Source organism: Varanus komodoensis, unplaced genomic scaffold (assembly GCF_004798865.1).
Source record: "Varanus komodoensis strain SLA01 unplaced genomic scaffold, ASM479886v1 scaffold38, whole genome shotgun sequence".
Taxonomy (NCBI): Eukaryota; Metazoa; Chordata; class Lepidosauria; order Squamata; family Varanidae; genus Varanus; species Varanus komodoensis.
Window position 1 is genome coordinate 3,584,546 of NW_025335909.1, and position 14,844 is coordinate 3,599,389.

The 14,844-nt window shown below is 46.0% G+C and overlaps 1 protein-coding gene across 36 annotated transcripts in view; it reads left to right on the forward strand.

The window, feature by feature from the left end:
• Nucleotides 1–14,844, forward strand: part of GALNT9 (polypeptide N-acetylgalactosaminyltransferase 9) — a 236,812-nt gene that overhangs the window by 161,191 nt on the left and 60,777 nt on the right. For 35 of the 36 annotated variants that reach the window (XR_006415730.1, XR_006415729.1, XM_044440803.1 and 32 more), the window contains 2 exons: nucleotides 12,347–12,532; nucleotides 13,552–13,689. Coding sequence is in view for 34 of the 36 variants with exons in the window: in XM_044440803.1 (XP_044296738.1) it covers nucleotides 12,347–12,532; nucleotides 13,552–13,689 (324 nt within the window). In the remaining 2 variants the exon portion in view is untranslated. Of the gene's footprint in view, nucleotides 1–6,527; nucleotides 7,123–12,346; nucleotides 12,533–13,551; nucleotides 13,690–14,844 lie in introns of those variants that run through there. The other variant, XM_044440818.1, reaches the window with a different exon arrangement.

A 14,844-nucleotide genomic window follows, 5' to 3' on the forward strand; every position in this document is an offset into this window, starting at 1 on the left:
AGAACTCTGGGCTAAGCCCTCCCTCTCAGAGGGCTGTCCAGCAGCACCTTGACTGGTCCCACTGTGAGCAAGTTGATGGACACAGCCTCAGCTCTAGTTTGGAAAACCCAGAACATGGTGAGTGGCTGCATCTAGGGGGGCTCCCACTCTTCCCCCCCCCTGTAGAGTGGGGCTCCAGACCTCTGCCCCAAAGTCCCACCCTAACTGCATTTCTGGGTACAACCCTAGGCATTGACCACTTCAGGGAGAAGAATGGATAGACAGCAATAGATCTGTGCCAACACCGGTTGTAAGAGAAGTTCCACTGAGTCAACTGATGTTCTTAGGTGCCTGTGGGCTTTCTTCATTTTCTTTTTCTTACTTTTGCAAACTTATTTCAGAACAAGAACTGTGCATCCTTTTGTCCTCAGTGCTTAGGAAGTCAGCTTAGGGCTGATAATGAGGAGGAGAAGCCAATTAGCCCTAATGGGAATAGTTCTCTGCAGAATTCCTCTGCAACAGCTGGGCATCTTGCTCATCGTTATTTTTTTCTCTTTTTGCTAATAACTGGTTGTTCAGCCATGCCATGAGGATTTCTGAATTTGCCTGTCGAAGCACTGATCCCTGCCCTGGATGTGTATTTCCCCCCTGCAGAAAATTATCTAGTGAGCAAGGTGCTTTGGGCCCCTTTGGGATTCTGTTGGGCATCTAGTGTATGTGCCAGTCTTTACTCAGAGGCTCAGCAGTGTAGCTACCCATAAGAAGTTCAGTGGATAAAGGTAGCAAAATGCATTTCCAAAATGAAAATGTAAGAAGAGCCATGCTGAGTCAGAGCAGAGGTACATCTCTTCCAGCCTTCTTCTGGCACCATGCACATTTAGCTGCCTATGGACGATCCATAGGTAGGACAAGAGTGCAACATCACTCTCTTGCCCATGATCCCCAACAGCTGTTGTCCACAAGCCTATTCCTCCCATCCTTAAGGTAGCAAATAGCCATCAGCTGCCATGACATCTTGTGGAAGTGAGTTTCATAGATAACTATGTGCTGGATGAGGTCCTTCTTTGATTTTGTCCTGAATCTCCCACCAGTTCTCTTCATGGAATGACCTTGAGTTCAGACATTGCAAGAGAGAGAGAAATAGCATCTCCTTTTGATGTGTGGGTGAAGGTAAATGGAATGCTAGGAATAGAGGCCAGGGACAGGGAGAAGGATCCTCGGTTCTGTGAAGCATGGCTCCTCATTGACTGCAGAGTAAGTGTTTTCTTTGCTATCTACTGATTTATCTAGATGTGAGTTAATTGGGTTTCATGGTAATGGAGACAAGCCATTGTTAAGATACGTGGAAAATGTGTCGGATGTGTTGAAGAGGGTTACTAGCAGGCCAGGCCCTTGCATGTCTGCTTGGAGGAAAGGGCCATTGAGTTCAAGAGGAAATATTCCCAAGTCAATCTCTATAGGACTGCAGTCTTACTGGGAAATCCTAGACATGTCTTCTCCAAAGCAAGTCCATTGAATTCACTGGGGATTACTGACCAGCATGAAAATGCACAATCACAGCCTAGTCTTGTAGTCCTGTACATGAAGTCCTATAAAGGAGGGCCCATTGAATTCAGTGGCACTTACCGATGGATACATGGGTATAGGATAGCATTGAGTCCAATAGCCTCTTCCAATTCTCTGCTCTCTGATGGGCACAGAAATTTCATCACATTTCTCCAGAAAGAGGAGGACAAACTCCAACTTCTTCTTTTTTTTTTTTTCCTGGCATGGAGGGAGAACTGCAGTTTGGGCTGCAATCACAGTCCACAGAGTATCTTTCTTTACCCATAAACCCACCCACTACAAGCCATGCTGGGAAAGGTGGGGTCCATCTCAAGCGCGTTTATTCCCTCTTCTTCACAAGTAGCGCCGCTGTCCAGGAAGGGCTTGTGGGCACTTGGCCAAACCCCACTGAGCAGGGGAAGAGGACAAAGGCCACAAGGCTGTGATGGCATTCGAAAGTAATTTGTCTCGACCCTTCAAGACCAGGTTTCCCATATGACCATTAAGCCTAGAATCTAATGGTCATAGATTCATTAGATCTGGGGTCTTAGTGGCCCAATTATCTGTTTGCTTGTTTTTATACTGCCCAATAGGTATAAGACTCTCTGAGCAGTAGACAAATTGGTTTAAAACAAATAAATATACACACAAGCACACATAGCACTTGCGACTAAATCAGTATAAAATCAGCAGTGGTACAGAATGAAATGCCATATTAAAAATGGCGCTTAAAACTGTTAAACTGCTGAGAGAATATAGAGGTTTTCACCTGGCACTGAAAAAATGCAACATAGGTCCGCTTCTTTGGGGAGCTCATTCCGCAACCGTGGTGCCACAACCAAAAAGGCCTCCTGAAAAAGCACGGCCAACAAAGGTCCCGTAATTTTCTTTCTTTCATAATATACCACCCATTTCAGGTGTGGCAGTGAAGAGACTTTCCTGTTTAATAGCCTGTGAAATACGCAAGTCTGTTGCTGTGAGCAGAGCAGCACATAAAGCATACCAATAAAGTTTTTAAAAACCTGCGGAGAAAAATAAGATTGCGTCGGTGGGTTTGTGAGAGTTTTGTTTGTTTGTTTTTGATAAGCTGGAAATAATATTGTCGGCTGACAGTGTATCTTAATCCCTTTCAGTGCAATTCTCTCCCTGGACGCTGGGAACCAAGACTCTAATAGGATGTGGAAGTATTTAATGGCCGCTGTTATTCTTTGACAAATAAAACACCTCAGCTGCTGCTCCAGTCTCTCCTTCCATCTTTTCCCCTCCCCTTCTGCCCTGCATTTTCTCCTTTTATTGGGCTATGGTTCATCTGTATTTGCTGGAATGAGAACAACAGTCCAGGGGCGCCAAATGCCACAGTTCCTTAAGTGAATGTTCTCTTCAGTTTATCCAGGCTTGTCATCGTTGAGCCGCTTCAGAGTTTGGTGAAGGATTGATACTGAATCTGCTTAAACCCAGTTGGAACTGGAGCCACAAAGGGCTTAGGAAGATAAGAATTGTCTTTTGAGGTCAAGGCAACATTATGTTTTCATGGAAATGAAGAAAACAGAGATTGCTTCCTACTTGTGCTTAGCTTCTGGTATTCAGAGACCTTTTTGGCTCCATGGACAGAGGTTCAATTTTTCTGTTCTGGAGCCATTTAACTGAGAGTTTAACTCTAGAACCTGCATTTATGTCAGGGCTTGCTCATGCTGATGTTCTTAAGATCAGCAGCAATATCTGGGACTCGGATACTCAGAAGACATTCTTCTTCCGCAGGAAGTGGTCTTCCCACTGCGTTCCCCAGTCCTTGCTCATCATCCGGTTGGTTTTGGAGGACTCCATGGGTGAGACCCGGGCAGGGTCTTCTCTACAGTGGCACTCAGACTGTGGAACTCTTCTCAAAAAGTCTGATGGGGCGACATGCTCCCAAGCTATGTAAGACAGGAAAGGCTCATCTCATAAAACCAGTCCTACTCTTTGGAGATTTCTCAAAAATACTTATTCAGCGGTCAAAAAAGATGCCGATTTTTCCACTTCCTCTGTATCCAATTTACTTAGCAGCCCTTGCATGTTAAACATCAAGCCTGTAGTCTAAATTCATCCCTATGAGATTCCCAGGCCAGCCCTTCTGGTTGTCCATGCCAGCTGACTTTCAGCCTTTCCCTGTTCCAAGAGGTTGAAAGAGCTCTCCTGAGTCTGGCAGGGGGATTTCTACTACAATATACTGGTATCTTGGGCATTTTGGCCCAACTCCTTTGCCTTTGGGCAAGCCCACCACTGAAATGCAGGCCACAAAAGCTTTCTGAGGCTGAAAGAGGGACCTCAAGATTGAGAGGCAGGATGCCTTTGAATACCCAAAGGTTCCTGGGGAAGCTTAGCTTTCTGTCATCTTGTTCTGCACGTGAGCATCCCAGAAGGGGAGCAGACTTCTCATTCATCCATACCAACAAAGGATCCTGACCAGCCCATGAGAGAACCGATGCTTTTCCTGGTAGACCTGGGATGTCTCTCATCTACTTCCTATGCCTGCCTGCCTCTCTTGCTGTAGCCCATCCTGTGCTTGTCCCTTAACCTGAGATGCCTCCCCTCTTTCCTGCTCCGGGAACGGACATCTCTGCATTTGCAGAGCTTCCACAAGCCGATGCAGAGACACTCTGCATTCAGGGGAACTGGCCCTGTGCTTTTACACTTTTAGACAGGACTGAACTGGAAAAGGAAATGCTTTTAAGCAAGGCCTTTCGGGGGGAGAGGGTGAGAAAGGAAATGTCAAGCTGGGACCTGAGAGATCCCTACCATCTAAAAAAGCAGCAATTAGTGTCCGTTTTGCAGCATTTCTGTAATAATAGGGAGCCATTACTTTAATGGCCTTTTGTTTAGGAAGAATTAACATAAGTAGATCAGCATGGTAGAATTTGCATTGCAAAGGACCATTATGGGCAAAGCAGTCTCATAAACCTCATGCAAATCCCTCCCTCCCTCTCGCTCTCTTACGGAGGGAGAGAAAGAGTGTCCATCTCTGTGATTGTTTCTGTGGGTGTCTATCCATTTCTTTCTTTGTGTGTGCTGGTCTCTCTCCCTCTCCCCCCTCTCTCTTTCTGCTCACACACAAGTGCATGCTCATATTCCATGCTACACAAAGGTATTTTTTAATTCCCCCCTCTTGAAAACCAATTAAGCAAAAGACTACTGGGATTTTGTGCAGGTGATGCACACAGAGGGTTCATGGGGGAAAGAGAGAGAAGAGGGTGCTGTCATTGTATTCCTTTGAAGAAGGACCCTTCTGATCATGGTATTAGCCAGCTTTTCAATATTGTCATGGCTCTGTAAAAACAATACTCTCCCTTGAGACAGAAGGAGCTGTCATTTCTATTCCTCACAAGCTTCCTTCTATGCATCTCCTTCCTGTGCTCCTGGACCACCACCTCCTCCTCCTCCTTCCCCCAAATCATAGAACCATAGAGGAGTAGAGTTGGAAGGGACGAAGAAGGCCATTGGGTCCAACCTCCTGCTGCTTCAGGTCTCCAATTCACCCCACCCCACTCAGATGACTGTCCAGTTTCAACTTGAATGTCTCCAGTGTGCGAGAGCCCACCACCTTTCTAGATTACTGGTTTCACTGTCATATTGCTCCGACAGTGAGGAAATCTTTCCTGATATCTAGCTTGAATCTAGGTTGTTACAACTGGAATTGATTTTTCCATGTCCTACACCCTGGTATCAGCGAGAAGAGATCTTTATTTATAATTTATTTAGTTAAAACGTTTCTATACCATCCTCTACCAAATACTCTCCGAATGGTCTTATAGTACAAGGTAAAGCACAGCATCAGTTCTGTACAGTAAAACCTCAATTAAATTAATCTAAACCTTAACATACTGAGTAAATAAAAAGATCTTGACCTTCCTCTTTGTGACAGCCTTTGAGGTATTTATAGAGTGATATCATGTCTCCCCCCACCCACCCCTGTCTTGTCTTCTGAAGGCTGAACATGTCCAGTTCTCTCAGGCTCTCCTCACAGGGCAGTGTTTCCAAACCATGGATCACTTTTGTTGCCCTCCTCTAGACCCTTGCTAATTTTTCTGCATCTTGCTTAAATCTTGGTGTCCAAAACTAGACGCAGTATTCCAGATGAGCTCAGACGAGTGAGGAGTATAGGGGAACTACTACTTCTTGTGATTTGGAAGTAATGCTTCTCTGAATGCATCCTAAAATATCATTTGGCCTTTTTGCAGCTGCATCACATTGTTGGCTCATATTTATCCCACTGTCTACAATTACTCCAAGGTCTTTTCAGTTCTGTTGAGTCACCTGTTCCCCATCAAACTCCAACCTAAAGCTGAGCTTTTACCTTCAGTGGTCCTGCATGCATCAACTTATCTCATAGGGTTAAGGATGGGATTACTGGCAGAATCAATCCCCCCACCCACCTGCAGCCCCTTGTACAGAACCCAAAATTTATCTGGTGGTTTCCCCAAGTAAGGAGACTTAGTGTTGTTGCAAAGTTGGAAGGGACCTTGAAGGGCATCTACTGAAATTCCTGCCTCTGCTTAGACTTGAGCATTCAGTGTTTACTGTTTCTGCGATCTGGCGCTAGTTCTGTGTTGCGGGTGGGGCTGGGTAAAATACAGACCACCCCCATTTTCATGGACTCACCTGGTGGGACAACCCCCTGGTGAAACTCACTCCTTGAACCAAACCAGTTGGTTGGGTTTGATGGCTTTACGTGCCAGGCTAAAACGGTTAAAACTGTTTAGTTGGCTCAGGCCCTGAATAGCACTTAGGGGTATTCTTCCTAAGGGGGAAATATATACCTTTTAAAGATTTCTTGGTACTCTTCTTCTTTGCTCTCATAATTTGGGCCTGACACTGAATTCCACTTGAAATTTGCTCCCTATTGTTGCTTGAAGTCTGGGATTTTTTTGTGGGGGAGGGGTGGGAGTCAACTCTACAGCTTGCAGAATGTCTGCTCGGCATTATAGTTAACACAAGAGCAGGGAGAAAATCAGATCTTTGTATTCACCAGAGGTTTGAAAGTAGATTTTCTTGGTTTAAGGGAGATCTGTGTTTCTTTATTGCTTGCTGAGAAGCAAGATGTAACATCCAGGGAGCTTTTCATTTCTCCTTTTGTCCTCTGGGAGCAGAGAGGAGGAATAGAGAAAGAAAGGTACAGAAATTAGTGCACCAGGAGCTGGAATGACTGTATGGCAACCTCGTGAGCCAATAGTTTGCAGCTCCTCCATGTGGCGGCCAATTCAGGACCATGCATGACAATGCTGTTGATGCTCTAAGTTTGAACTGGAAGTGTTGCCAACAACACATTTCACCCATGTCTAATGCCAGCCTTTTCTAATAACCAGTTTTGGTGTCTGGACACCCATCAGCTTGGCAGAAATGCAGAAGTAAGGCAGTGGTTTCTTTTTACATATCCAGGGACTCCCGAGCTGTGCAGAAGTATTGGAAGTGGTACATTGAAAGAAAATGAGTCTGTGTCTTCAGAAGTCCCCAAACCGGCCTGACAAGGGCCTGGAGCTTCACAAACATTTGGAATGTTGAGCCAGGGAAGGAAACTGAAGGGGGCAGAAGAAGAGGCAACTAGGCCCCTTGTGCTTCTAACAGGTCAGAGCATGGGAAGGGCATGAGCTGACCACGGGTACCAGTGCAGCATCAGACACCTTTCTGAGCACTCATCAAGGTGCCTGCCCCATCCCACAATAAATCAACACATCCACTTACTGGCAACTGGGATTGGAGACCATGCATGCGTGGCCCTGTCTCTCAGTGCCCCTTCATGTCCCTGGCAGCCAATGACCACACATGAATAGATTTTGGAGGGTGGCTATTTGTCCTCTCTCCTCCCATAATGCCCTGGAATGCTACTAGCTAGGGGAAATGATGGTGGTTGTAAAATAGGGACCAGGCTGCCATGGCAGGGGCAGCCATGGTCCTTCCCACCCCCCACCCCCCCAAAAAAACCCCAACCCTTAGGAAAGACCCTATTTGTGAGAAACTGGTGGGGAATTTTTCCTCCCACTGGACAAATGCGATGTGACTGTTCCTCCAATTTCTCCACCTAGAGATCCATGCCTAAAGGTCTGCATTGTGTTCAGAATGTGTCCTGTGTTTCTGGTGGTGCTGGATGTTTCCGCACAGCTTTGGGTTACATGCCCTCTTCTTTCTTTAGGAAAAAGAGAGGATTTGGTGGCCTGTACAGAATCCAATCTTAGCCAGCTCATAAAAAAACCACATCAGTTTCATCTCTGAACATGCGTTGGTCAGAAGGGCCATGTTCTTTGTAAAAACTATAAAGAATGGGAGTTTATGGAGATCGGATTAGTGGTTAAAGTATATGGGTCATTTTTTAAATATCATTTTAAGCCTTATCTACTTCGCCTTCCCATTGTGCCAGGCTATTAATTTACCTGATTTATCGCTGCTGCTCATAAAGCCTCGCTCTGCAGAGAGATGAAGATTGCTGACTACAAGTTTCTCCAAGAAATATTTCAATTTTGGCATGATTAAGTGTGCTTCTTCTGTCAGAAGGTTAACCAAAGTCCTTGCCCTTCTTCAAGGGCATGACTTCCAAATGTTCCCCCGGCTGCAGATCCCTAAGCCCCCAGGTCCAGTCTCTAAAGAATTCTTTCAGACAAGCTATAAAGGAAATGCTTGAAAGAGTCTATCAAGAGCAGAAAATATACAGTTATGGAGCTGTAACAGAATGGACGTAGATGTGGTAACCATTCACTTTAAGCTCTGGTCCCACTCATTCTTATCTACTTCTGAAGCCATTAGTAACAACTGCCATTCTTAACAACTACCACCCTTTGGACCTGCAATGAAACCTCGCAGCATGCACTGTCCTTGTTCAGGAGTCCAACCAAGTAGCAGTTTTGATTGAATTTTTTGTTATTCCCACCAAACACTTAGCAGTATCAGGTCTGGCCTATATTATTGGTCTTAGTAAATCCACAGTGCATAAGGTCCGACCTGACTCACTCAGCATGGGTGTATGTGTACAGGGGGGTTTCCACCTGGTACTTAGCATGACGGTTGGAGTTGAACCACAACACCAAGTTGATTGGGCTAATTAGCAGCTGTGGATGGTTAAGGTAACATTTATCCTGCTCTCTGTTTTGCTTGCAGTCATCAGAACAGCAATATTTATATTGGAAATTAATGATAAAATGCATCGAGAAAGGAGCAGTGCCAGCAATAGATGGACTTCCCCATTTAAAGTTCATGTGAATCAAGGGTGCGGCAGGTTGTGGGGGAATAGAATTGCACCTTAAATAAGATGCATGTCAGAGGACAGCTTGGCCTGTGAGAGGTAACCAGCTGAGCACCAGATCAATTGCTCAGATCTCTGTGACTATTATTTCAAATGATAAAAGATTCCTTTCTGAGCTTTATTGATCCGAGTTCATGAGGAGTTCTTGTAAATCATCATCAACAAATCTATATATCTGCCTTGAATCGAAAGAGGCAGGTGGAGGAAGGCAGGCAAGAAACATCAGTGGCCAGAAATATTATACCACTGAGATTTGATGGATCCCGCTGCTAAACCAGCAACATGGTTTGTGTGACAAGAGGAATGTTCGCCATCCTAAATTCACTAGCTAGTGCACACATGCTCCCTCCCTTCCAAGCCAGGTGTCCTTTCCTCCCATCTGCCAAAGTTCTACCTCCAGTAAATAACCATTTGTCTCTTGAATTTGTAGTGGCGTTGGACCATTTCATTAATGTTGCGGTTTAGTGCTTTTACATTTCCAAGTATTGCATAACCATCCATTTTGGGGTGTTTCGGGGGCATAAATATGTCTTACCTAAATAAAACCATTTTAGGGCACAAACCATGGAAGCAGCATTGAAATAGGCAGAACAGCCCTTCCATGTGATCCATGGTAGTCCTTCATTTGGAAATGAGGGCCCAGGCACAGATGCAACTTTATGGCCTCCTGACACTGCCTGGGGGCCGCAGGCTTATTCAGAGCCCCCATGCTGAGGCCAAGTCCCCCAGATGGAATATAGGCCCGAGCTGTGCAGTGTTGAAGATCTCCGCAGCTTAGCCTTGCTCCAGGAAAGGACTGCATGCAAGCTGCTGGGCTCCAAGGCAGCCATGCATCAAAGGCAACAGGCACTGGACGATGAAATGAAGCACTGTTTTGCCTGTATTGACCTCCACTTTGAGTTGCTACTACAGGCAGCCAGGGCTGGCAAAGCACTTTGCTGCCTCTCTGTGCTTTTACCAGGGAGTCTTGCCTTGTGTTAGTAGGGCTCTTCATCTATTGCAGCTCCTTTTCCAGCTCGATGGGAGTTGTCCAGGGTGCTGAACTCGATCTTCAGAACCGGAGAGTTCCTATCAAGGTGAAAAGGAAAGGGGTCCCCTCCTGGCACAGAGAGGAGGAGATCAGGCATCAGCTGCATCACCAATCGCCTCTTCCATTTCTTCTGGAATGACCAGATTCCAAGCTAGGGGTGTGTGGACCAGATCAGACCCAGCTTCATTGCGTTGTGAGCCATCCCGAGGCTGTGTAGCAATGGGGACGGCATATAAAAACTTTAACTAAATAAATAAATTGCTTGAGCCAAGCATCATGACCAAGTGCTTGAACAAGTCAGCGAACCCTGAGTATGCCAAGGTTCTCCAAGTTCTACCTCCAAGCCCAGTTCAATAAGGGTCTCTATCATATGTTGCTTTCTTCTCATCCATCTTTGGCCAAACACAGTCATCAGTGGTGCAAATTGTTCCAGTGCAGGCATTCTCCTCCCACTGATTAAGAGCACATTTGTGCACATATTTCCAAAAGTGCACAGTGTATCTTGCCCATTTTTCAAAGGTGAATCCTGATAAAAATGCACTGAGAGGAATTTCCAATAGAGTTCAAATACATTGAATGCGAACAGCAAAAGTACTCTCTGAGACATCTCCTGCCTTGAAAAGAAGCCAGGTCGGAGGAGCCCAAGTGCCATTGCTGTGAGATTGTACTGCTTCTCCACACTCATTTCTGTGCCTCTGTAATTCACAACCAGGTTTTGCATATGTAAGCTGATTATTACGAAGATGCCATGTCTCTGGCACTCCTTCCTCAAACAGCAATACGGGGAAGTTTGAAATAATAGGTTTGGGGGCTTCAGACTGGGCCTCAGCTCCACTGAACCCTAGTAATCTAGTGAAAATTCAGTCAGCTCCTGTGTGACGTGCAAAGAAATTTGGAATGAGATCAATGCACTGATACCCACAGCTAATAAAATTAACTGATTTCTCCCTTCTGCATGTTCATCTCTTTGTCTGGATGTAGGTCTGCCCAGATTTATGGCCACTGTTCTCTCAGAATGCTTTTCATTAAGCAAATGCAAATTTGGATGGCTAGTAATTTACAGCACAACTGGTAGAGGATGGTAAAAGGAAATGAACATCATTTTGCAAGCAAATGCTAAAAAAGAAAAGAGTGCAACAATTTTGTTTGGCCAGTTGAGAAATCATCTGTCGCCAAAGATGCAAAGGTTGTGCGAGGGGAGAAGGGTGGCAGCTGGTCACGGCACGTCACTTGCTTGGAAATTAGATGTATGTTCAGGCAGGGTGACCATCTGTGGTGTGATCAAATGTTGCCGGCATCTTGATGGGTCTGGGTGGGTGCTGGGAATGAGATGGGCAGTTCTTCTTGGCACGCACTCCTGGGTCATGCCAATCTAGACTCTGAGTCAGAGAAAGGAGAGGAAGCAGATGGAGCCCGGGAAAGTGGGACTTTAGACTTTTGAGATGGGAGAAGAGGAGGAGCTTATCTCAAGGCCATGCTCTCCAGGTGCTGAGACAAGCTCTGGGGATAGCCAGGATGTGGAACTGTCCGGAGGAGGCCTGGGAGAGGACTGCGCAAAGCCAGACAAAGCTGGTATGACTCTTGACCCCGTGGCATGGCACTGGGAGAGGAGGACTAACCAACTGGGGGGGTTGGCATGCAGAGAAAAGGCATGCTTGCTTCCAGAAGGCCCCTCCCAGAGGGATGGGGCTCAGACATAATCAGAAGGGCAGTTCCAAGAAGTGGTTGCTAGATTGGGTTTGACAAACTGCTCGGTGCATGCTCAGAGATTCATTTTGTGGTGGTTGAGTTTAGTGGGTATACTTCAGTGAATAGAGAGCATTTGCGAAAGAACAGTTTGTTGTCTTGAAGGTGTGAAGGGAGGAAAGCCCAGCTCACAACAGCAGGTATTAACGAGCATGGCCTATAGAAAACCATTTAATCCTACCCCACCTACCTGCCAAAGAACATACTTGCCAGTGATGAAGAGATTGCTTTCAGTGCTTGCCAAAGACAATCCAGATCAAGCTGAAGTGCTTGTCAGCCTACACCATCAGCAAAATGGGTACCCAAGTGGACCATGCCACTGTATGGATTGAGGGGGATAGGTCAAATAAATAAATTTTAAGGTGGGGAAAATTGCAGGCCCAGGGTGGGATTTTGCCCCACTGGGGCTTTCCAAATAGCATCTGTCATGACCTTTCTCTTTCCCCCACACACTTTCTGCCACACACTGACCATCTGGTGATTTTCCATCATTTTTACAGGTCTGCCCACCCCTAAAAGGTTGAGATGTCTTTCCTGAGGCTTTGCTACTGGCAGGAAGAGCTTTCAGCTAAAATATGCTAGCAATGTTGGAGGTTCTGACCCTAGCCTTTGGCTTTGCCCTCCTCCGGGGTGTCAAGCAGTTACCTGCACCTAAAATCGGATTCTTTTACATGGAGCTGTCGGCAATTGAAATGCCTGCATTCAAAGGCCGTGATCTCCCCCAGTGCTGGGTCCCTCATCCAGGATGACTTCACTCTCCCTTGGTCCATTCTTCCCAGGTCTGGCAGTGCGGAGGAAGCATGGAAGTGCTGCCTTGCTCCCGAGTGGCCCATATCGAGCGCACGAAGAAGCCCTACAACAATGACATCGATTACTATGCAAAGCGCAATGCCTTGCGTGCCGCCGAAGTCTGGATGGACGACTTCAAGTCGCACGTCTACATGGCATGGAACATACCAATGACGGTAAGGGGAGCTGCAGGGAATGTGTCCCAAGCAGAGATGCTTAAATGGTTTGCTCCTTCCAGATTCCAGTATGAACAGACCTGAAACCTCTTGCTGCGGTTTTTGTATGGTGCTGCTCTTGGCTCAACAAACAATGTGAAATGCAGATTTTAGGATGAGATATACAGGCAGAGCAATCCTATGGCCATTGGAGAGCCTCTACAAAAGCTATAGGAATTTCAGGATTCCATGCTATAGAAAATCGCCCTGACCTTGAAGCTGCAACTCCATACTCAGGTCCTGGCTCCCTTGCAGAAAAAAATAACTGCAGATAAGAGGTTTGTAAGGTGTTCCAGGGTGCCAAGTTGAGAGTGGGGTAGAACCTCTCTGGGTACCATGCTTGGATGGACAATTTCTGCTGCATAGAACTTCCCACCCCTCCAGAACTTCCCCATCCACTCCAGTTGAAAGGACAGCTCGGTGCACACCACCAAAGCCATCCTCTCCACTGAAGTGAATGGGGAAGATTGTTTACACACCAGACCTCTATGGATTTATTGGCCTTCACCCAGGCCAGCATAGGATGGAGGGGGAGAGTTGCAGGGAGATGGGCTAGAGTGTGAGGCTTCAAACTCAAGATGAATCTAATTGTACTGATTTTGCATTTTTCATGCACTTGCATCATTTTCTCTGCACATTCCATTTCCACAACCATCAAAAGGAAATCTGCCATATCCAACTAGCCTGAATTTTCATATGTCAATATTTTTCCCAGGCTTTAGCTCTTCCGTTTCCACCCCCTGCCCCACCACAATCCTTTCTGTTGCTAAGAGTTCATTAATATTTATTTCTTGTTTCGGAGGAGCACTATAGTCAGAGTAGTTACTTATGCACCAAGAGACATGAAGGGGGGAGATGGGTGGGAGGGGGGAGAATCAGCTTGTAAACAAAATGAGCACTGGATAACTATTCAAGTAATGAAATCGACTGCAAATCTGGCCTAATAGAATTTCTGTCGTTATCTGTTTCTGCTTTTGCAGAATCCTGGAGTTGACTTCGGCGACGTTTCTGAAAGGGTAGCTTTGCGGCAACGTCTTCACTGCCGGAATTTTAAGTGGTACTTGGAGAACGTCTATCCTGAAATGAGGATTTACAATAATACCATCACTTATGGAGAGGTAATATGTGGCACTGGGGATCCAAGAAGTAGCAGAAGCGACAGAATCTAGAGAGCTCTGAAGGGCCATAGTTCCCCCAGGTTCCATCAGCCCCAGCCAGCATGGCTGCCAGGAGTTGTAGTCCAACAACATGGCAGACAAAAGAAGATTTCTTCATGCGGTACATGGTTAAACTGTGAAATTCACTACCATTCACTAGCATAAGAAGTAGTGAGGAGCATCAGATAGGGTGGCTTGAATAGGGGATTGGTTTGCCACGTTGGCAAATACTGGACTAGATGGACCCCTGAACTGATCCAGGAGGCCGGTTCTTATCGTCTATGTTCTTGTTCACATTTGAATGTGAACTTACCTAATTTTTTGCTTTCAAGCCAGTGTGAGAACCAAAACTTAGTGATCCTTTAAGATTTTCACTACTCCAAGTTTTGAAATGGAGTTCACCAATGAAGACAGGTCTGCAGAAATACATTCTATCAGGAGGTATTAGATCTAAAAATTGCGTATCTGTACCATGCCCAATATGGGCATTGTGCAAAAATGAACCCCAAACTGCATGTATCGGAAGGACTGTGCACAGAAAATCAAGCTTTTGTCTTTAAAGCAACATTTGCAACAGTTGGGATAAACCAAACTAAGGACGGGAGGCATTTTCACAAGAGAAAGAATTTAACAAACAGGAAACCAGAGTAAATGGAAAAGCTTTTAGCCTGGCACTGAAAAGAATACGAAGCTGGTGCCAAGTGAACCTCTCTGGGGAGTGCATTCCAGATCTGGGGTGCCACCCCTGAGAAGGCCCTTCTCCGGATAGCCACCCTCTTCATCTCCTTCAAGGAGTGCACCCGGAGAAGGACCTCCACACCAGATCTTAATGGGTGGGAAGGCACATGGGAAAGGAGACACTCCTTCAGATATCCAGGTCCAAAGTCCTTTAGGGCTTTATAGGTCATCACCAGCACCTTAAACTGGACTCGAATTTCAGTTGGTAGCCAGCGTACATGGTACAGGACCAGCATTATATGTGAACACCTGCCGGTCCCCGTTAACATCCTGGCAGCTCTACTTTGAACCAGTTGAAGTATCTGGACCATCTTGAAGGGCAGCTCCATGTTCAGTGCAATGCCCAGAAAAGGATCCCACAGTTATAGCCCCGTGTGG